At 38.9% G+C, this 7,059-nt stretch overlaps 1 protein-coding gene across 1 annotated transcript; it reads left to right on the top strand.

The window, feature by feature from the left end:
• The first annotated feature begins 503 nt into the window (after window positions 1-503).
• On the top strand, window positions 504-1,321 carry LOC145917794 (uncharacterized). Its single transcript, XM_083003081.1, has 2 exons — window positions 504-842; window positions 1,013-1,321. The coding sequence occupies exons 1-2, from the start codon at window positions 504-506 to the stop codon at window positions 1,319-1,321; spliced, it is 648 nt and encodes a 215-aa protein (XP_082859207.1).
• Window positions 1,322-7,059: the final 5,738 nt, after the last annotated feature.

Genomic DNA, 7,059 nt, shown 5'->3' with positions numbered 1-7,059 from the left:
GCTCCACAATTGTCAGTGTCCGATGTACGTTTTGTCGTTCTACTGCAGAAACATAAATTAGATTTTAGAAATGTAAAACAATTTCATGCAAACTTACCTCTTTCTTGAACCGTGGATTTTCGGGCAAGTATTTTTTAAATGCCTTTGTAAATTCGACCTCGCCCCAAAACTAAAAAGCACAATAAAATACAATTAGTACCAACAAACGAAAATAAAAAAATATCCAGTACTTACACTTTTTCGCAATGATCACATGTAACTTGTTTATCGCAAGAGGACATGTGTTTTTCCAAATGTTCTTTCTTTCAAAATCTAGCACCACAAGTGGCGCATGGAAACGATCGTTTTTTTCCCGATTTCTTAACGGAAACCTTTATGTGGACGATTGTTTATTATCAATCCCCACAGAAGCAATGGAAATTAAAATGGTGGAAAATTTAAGAAGTTTACTGTCCATGGGAGGTTTCAGACTGACAAAATAGTTGTCATCGAGTGATGCTGTGATGACCTCTGTTCCTAACGGAGAAAGGTCCAAATCAATCCAGAACATTCCGCTTGGCGGAGAGATACAGGAACGTGTTCTGGGAATCAGCTGGCGTCTGCCGGAGGACAAGCTTGAATTTAAAGTCGTCCTGCCGGACAAACCGATTACGCGACGTGGAATGCTCTCTGTGTCAAACTCCCTGTTTGACCCCCTTGGACTCGTTGCACCCGTGATCCTAGAAGCCAGATTGATCTACAGGGACGTGTGTCAACAGAAGATTGGATGGGACGATGTCGTGCCGACCACGGATCAAGCCAGGTGGCGAAAATGGCGAGAAAGCCTTTGTGAGCTTTGTGAGGTAAGCATACCTCGTTTTTATCGAATGACCACCAACGCGTCCAAAGTCCAGCGTTTTTGCTGACGCTTCGTCCGAAGCACGAGGTTGTGCTTGTTAACTGAGGTCAGTAGATGTATGCTCGAACGTTACGTGCTCGCTGGTGATGGGCAAATCACTGCTTTCCGGTTCAGGAAGGCAAACCATATCACGACTGGAACTGGAGGCTGCTTTGGATGCAGTGCAAAATGTACCGAACAGTGAAGGAGGAACTTGATTTAGAAGACTGTCCTTATCTGTTTTGGACAGACTCATCCATCGTGCTGCAGAGTTTGCACGCCGACAGCAAGAACTTTCTTATGTTTTCGCGAAATCGAATTACCCAGATCTTGAATCACTCATGTGTCCATGATTGGATGCACGTACCAACCGACGAGAACCCGGCTGATGCAGCGTCTCGCGGTGTTACTGCTGTGCAGCGGAATGTGGTTAACCAGACCTGATTTCCTGCGAAAGACACCCGACCAGTGGCCAAATCGTTTCACCAAGAAACCAACTACTGCTGAGGTCTACAAAAGCTTTGACTTGGAAAGAATCAAGGCGGATGTTTTCCTCACAACGCTCGAAGAAAAAGGTACTGATTGTTTGATTGGCTATTTTTCAAGTGCATGGTTGCTCAGGTTTAAACGCTACTTGTACTGTAAAGCGAAAAAGAAAGAAGTGACCGTGTCACACTCGCCTATATCCGTTGATGAATTAAAAATTGCTGAGTCAGTACTCGTCAAGTTTGTGCAGCGTCAGCACTTTGCTGTTTGGCTTGCATCGCTATTCACGGGCAAACTGCTCCAAAAATCTGCGCTCTATAGGCTCGACCCTACATTGAAGGACGACATACTTCGAGTTGGCGGCAGACTCGACAACTCGAGGTTGAGCTACGAAACAAGGCATCCGGCGATTCTGCCCAATGATTATCACCAAACGGAATTAATTGCCCAAGACGTTCAAGCCCTTCTTACTATGACTTCTGGTGACTTGTTACTTTATGAATATGCACGGAATATATAGCCAGGTCGAGTGCATTTAATTGAGTTCAGGTAAAAGGAAAAAATGACGTTGTGTTGACGTATGACGTTGGAAAAGGCGATGACGAATGTTGTCACATTGCTTGATGAGGTAGACAGGAGGCTTGTTTATGATGCATGAATGATGAAATGACTTGATAGATGCACGAGCTACCGGAGTAAAAAATAAGCACCAGTATGTTGTTCCATATGCTCTTGGCTACATTTGAGGCAAAATTTAAAAAATTCCTCGGTTTGGAACATTTTCAAATTTGTCAATGTATTTGTGTTAGGCTTACACTGTATGCTGTATAGCTTGTTATTATTTAACTTAAGCGTATTGTTGCGTCACACTTCATAGGTGTTCAAACATTGCAATTATATATGTAACGTGCTTTTTCTGCGGATCGGCGGCGCTACACGCTACACAGCAGTTTTTTGGCCTTTAGCCCAAACGCGTCCCATCCAATCTTCTAGGTAGCCGAGCCCGCGAAACACAACACACACTTGTATTCGATACGGGAACGACCGGCACAACAACGCGCCAGGAATGGAACGGTTTCTAGTTAAAGAGACACAATTGTACATTCAATACATAAACAAATTCACACTATGGCAAATTCAATCGCACTTACCGAACTGTTTTGCGACCGATCTTATTCCGTAAATTATCAGTAGTGACAACATCCAGTAAACTTTTCAATTGTTGCAAAGCAGTCAACAAACTATTTCGCGTTTTGCAACTAACATCCTTATTCAAATAGAATGAGTATTATTATATGTACTACAATAACTGGCAACACAACTAGCAATGAAAAACATAACCATGCGGTCTGCACGCGCACGTCTACTGCGCAGCCTTTGTCACATAATAACGAGAGTTGTGCCAAACATAGAAAACATAACGAAAACAGTAACAAAAAAGAAAGAAATTTTGGTTTGGGAATCTACAATATAAGTATCGATATTGTTTAAAAATATTACAGACCATGTTAATTGAAATGTTTGTTTTTACAACTAATTTTTTGTTTTTGCCACGAGTTAATGCATAATTTGTGGGGAGACACTTAAACCATAGTATACTCCTATGGTAGTCCAACTCCGACTTTCCATTGTCTCCGTCACGCATGAGCACTTCGGCACAGAACCGCCAAAACGACTACTGCGTATGATGGTTTGGTGTTATTAAAATGCAAAAAAAAATGAAATACTTATCTAATTGCCTAAATATTTATATTTTGGTTCTAAAAAAGGAAAATTGACATACTAATTATATCTTTGCGTTTGTTTTTCGGGTACGTTTCTTATGTTTCTTTGCTGTTAGCCAGGTTAATTTTTCGACTACCCAACATAGGGACTAAAAAATGGAAATTAAACTAATTTGGGAAATTATTCCACAAGAAATTTTAAAAGAATTAACTTCTATCCAATCTCTTGACCGAGAGGACCTTATGAAAAACGTAAATAGTAGTTTGACTGAAACAGCAAGGAAAGTGGTCTAGTGAAAAAAACATGTGAAGAAATTTGGTCAGGACTCAGTGAATACGATTTTTCGGACTTTGGCAGAATAACAGTTACTAAATGAATTGAGGATTATGTAAGAAGTTCTAACATAGATAATCTCGTGAAAGAATATCCTAAATTTTGTTGTAATGTAGATCACACACTGTTGTCCAAGCATTTGTTCTTCCATATGTAGTATTACCACCTTTTACTTTTTTGATTATTTTTCTTGTTGTAAACCGATCCCTTATGCTGACTGACTAATATCAGGATTTTGTGAACGATAGCCTTGGGATCTCTGCAACAATCATTGTACTAGGTTAGACACTTATGAACCTATGTACTAACAAAAAAACTTACTAAATTTCCAAATAGTGCTTCTAGTATGTCTTGGCTAAACGTTTTTAATACAACTTTTTTTGATCCAGTTGAAAGTAAAAACTTGGTTAATGCAATCAAATTTCTGGTGGAAAACCCAAGACCTTGAAGAGTTGGTAAAGCTAATATCCTTTTGTTTTCCCCTTTGTGTTTTTGGTTAACTTCTTCCTAATATACATCATATATTGTTAAGCATGTTAATAGATTTATTTTCATTAACTATCCAATATTCAAACAACATACTTAAACTTTGGCAAAAGCACATTATTTTCATGAAAATCCATTTGATAACAGTTTTGTCTGAAGTAGCAAATCCATTTACCTGCAAGAGGTTAAATATGGATGCAACAGGTTAGATGAACATAAACGTGCAGTAATTGCGACACATAATTGCAATAAGTTTATAGTTCACAGATCCCAAAGCTACAGATGCCACATATCTTTAACTACTAACATTTCTCTGTGCAACATGTCATGTATATTATCCTCTTTACAAGCATCCCTCATTGAAAGAATAAAGTTGGTCAAAACCTCCCTGTGTTTTCTTTCCTCACGGTTTTTTGCTAAAGCTGGTTTATATATCGTAAACAAACAGAACAGTGGGTGGCAGGCATTTTTATTTTCCAAATAATAGTAACCGCTACAACAAAAAACTATCATGTGAGGAAACTGCACACTACGCATATTCAAAGAAACAAACTAAATTTAAAATCGCATCAGTCAAAACATAGCGTCATACACCACTGCACAAACGTGTACACAAATCGGTAACCCATCGCAACTTCAAGGTCGCGACCTTTATATATCGATCGGAAATGTTACATTGAGACGATGTGAACAGACTTGACTCGGTATGGTAGTTTCAAAATTAATAAAAGTCGCTGCACTATTTTAAAACAACCAAATAAGACATTTTCTATGCAGGTAGTCCAACTCCCATTATTTCATTGTGACGTTTTGGGTTCGTTCCGCTTGAGCACTTCGGTACGCTGGTTTGTTGTCAGATGGTAAAAGCCTTTTTACATGAGTGTAAAACTTGGTTATTCCGTAAGTTTAAAGCGGTATTAACATAGAAGCTGTCTCGATTGCGTATTTCTGAAGAATTCGTTCCCATGTTCTGTTTTGGTCAGTTTACAACGAAAAGAAAGCAGTTGAGTTAAAGGACACTGTAACGTGCTTTTTCAACGGATATTCCAAATGTGTTAAAACGCGTCCCAGTTCTCCTAGGTAGTGGCCAAGCCCGCAGAACACAACAGACACTTGTATTCAAAACAACGAAAATGACCAGCACAACACCAACGGAACAGGAACGGTTTCTATAAACAAAAAGAAACACAATTGTACATACGGTTTGCAAACATTCTACTACACTCACCAAACTGTTTTGCGACCGATCTATCAGCAGGCACAGGTTGCGGTTTGACTAAAATCCTGACTGCCTGACTCGCCTGACTTGCCTGACTTCAACAGCAGTGTTTCCAAAACTATTTTTAGGAAAAGTCGCCTGATTGCCTGACTTTCGTGATTATGTGTTGCAATTGCCTGGTTTTCGTGAATGTGCGTTGCAATTGCCTGACTTGCATATGTTTGTATTTTAAATGCATGACTTTTGTTTTAGTATAGGCACGGGAATTGCACAGTTTTTGTGTGATTGGGAGTATTTGCGCTGTTACTTAGACCCTTGAAAGGCCTATAGAAAGTCTGAAGATGAGAATGTTCTGCGAATCCAACACACAATCATGAAAGTCAGGCAATTCCAAAACACAATGACGAAAGTCAGGCAATTCCAAAACACAATGACGAAAGTCAGGCAATTCCAAAACACAATGACGAAAGTCAGGCAATTCCAAAACACGATCACGAAAGTCAGGCAATTCCAAAACACGATCACGAAAGTCAGGCAATTCCAAAACACAATGACGATAGTCAGGCAATTCCAAAACACAATCACGAAAGTCAGGCAATTCCAATACGCATTCACGAAAGTCAGGCAATGACAGCGCACAATCACGAAAGTCAGGCAATTGCAACACACATTCACGAAAGTCAGGCAATTGCAACGCACAGATTGCATGGCTATTTTTCCTGAATTTGTTTTGGAAACACTGGTGCTGAAGTCAGGCAAGTCAGGCGAGTCAGCCAGTCAGGATATTAGTCAAGCCCACAGGTTGCCCGTTGCGAAATCACATTCACAAGCTCAGTTTTTCAGGTCACACAGTTTTTAGGGATAAACACAGTTATCAGACGTAAACATTATCCACGCCTTATTCAAGTAGAATCCTTATTCAAATAGAATCAGGTTAAAGCACATGCCAAAAAACTGGCAACACAAGTACAAGCAAACCTAACCACGCGGTCTGCACGCGCAGAGCTACTGCGCAGCCTTTGTTATGGGAAAATACTACTACACCGGGGCACAAAGTTTTTTCCAAACTTGACCCACATATAAGTCTGTGTAAAACAGAAATCTGTGCGAATTTTAATGATAAGGCGTGAACAGGGCAACCACCTGTTATTTTTGTTTATATATTTAAGTTGAAATACTACACGAAATCGTAGCGTTAATATTCGCACAGATTTCTATGCTACATAGGCTTATATGTGGATCAAGTTTGGAAAAAACTTTGTGCCCCGGTGTAAAAGTATCTACCTTTGTTATGAGTGTTGCGTCAAACATAGAAAGCATGACAAAAGCAGTAGCGAAAAGGAATAAACAATCTTGGTTTGGGAATCTACAGACACATTTGGTAAAAAATCAACAACACTATAACAATTAACGCTAATGTGTTTTTTGAAAATGTAACCAAATTATTGCAACACAATTCTATAGCACATGTAAGGAGTGTGTTGATGTGTAGTAAGTTGGAAATGTCTAGCTTTGGTTAAAATTTAAAACTGTATTGTTTGTCAGACAGTTTTTCATGCATGCATTTATTTGCAATCTTTGTTAAAAAAGTTTGTTAGCACCCATTTCAACAGCCCAAGATACTATGTTTTTCAACCTTGAAAATTGAAAAGAGCATATGCACCTTAAAAATAACATTTTGCTCACACAAAAATAACATGTTTTTACCAAACCACCTAAATTTCTGCCAATTTATTAGATGTTCTTAACTAACACAAGACTGAATAGTTTAACATTTTGTTTTCTGTTGTTGAATAGTAACAAAGTGGCCTTTGTGTGTCAATTCAACAAGATAAAAATTAAATGTTTCATGAGCCAGTGTATTTTGTTGGGATTGTTTTGTTCATTTAAATTTCTGTAACAATGCTGTGCAATCACTGTAATGTGTGTTGAA

This window comes from Ascidia mentula, chromosome 1 (genome assembly GCF_947561715.1).
Source record: "Ascidia mentula chromosome 1, kaAscMent1.1, whole genome shotgun sequence".
In the NCBI taxonomy this organism is placed as follows: Eukaryota; Metazoa; Chordata; class Ascidiacea; order Phlebobranchia; family Ascidiidae; genus Ascidia; species Ascidia mentula.
This window is presented reverse-complemented; position numbering and strand designations above follow the sequence as displayed.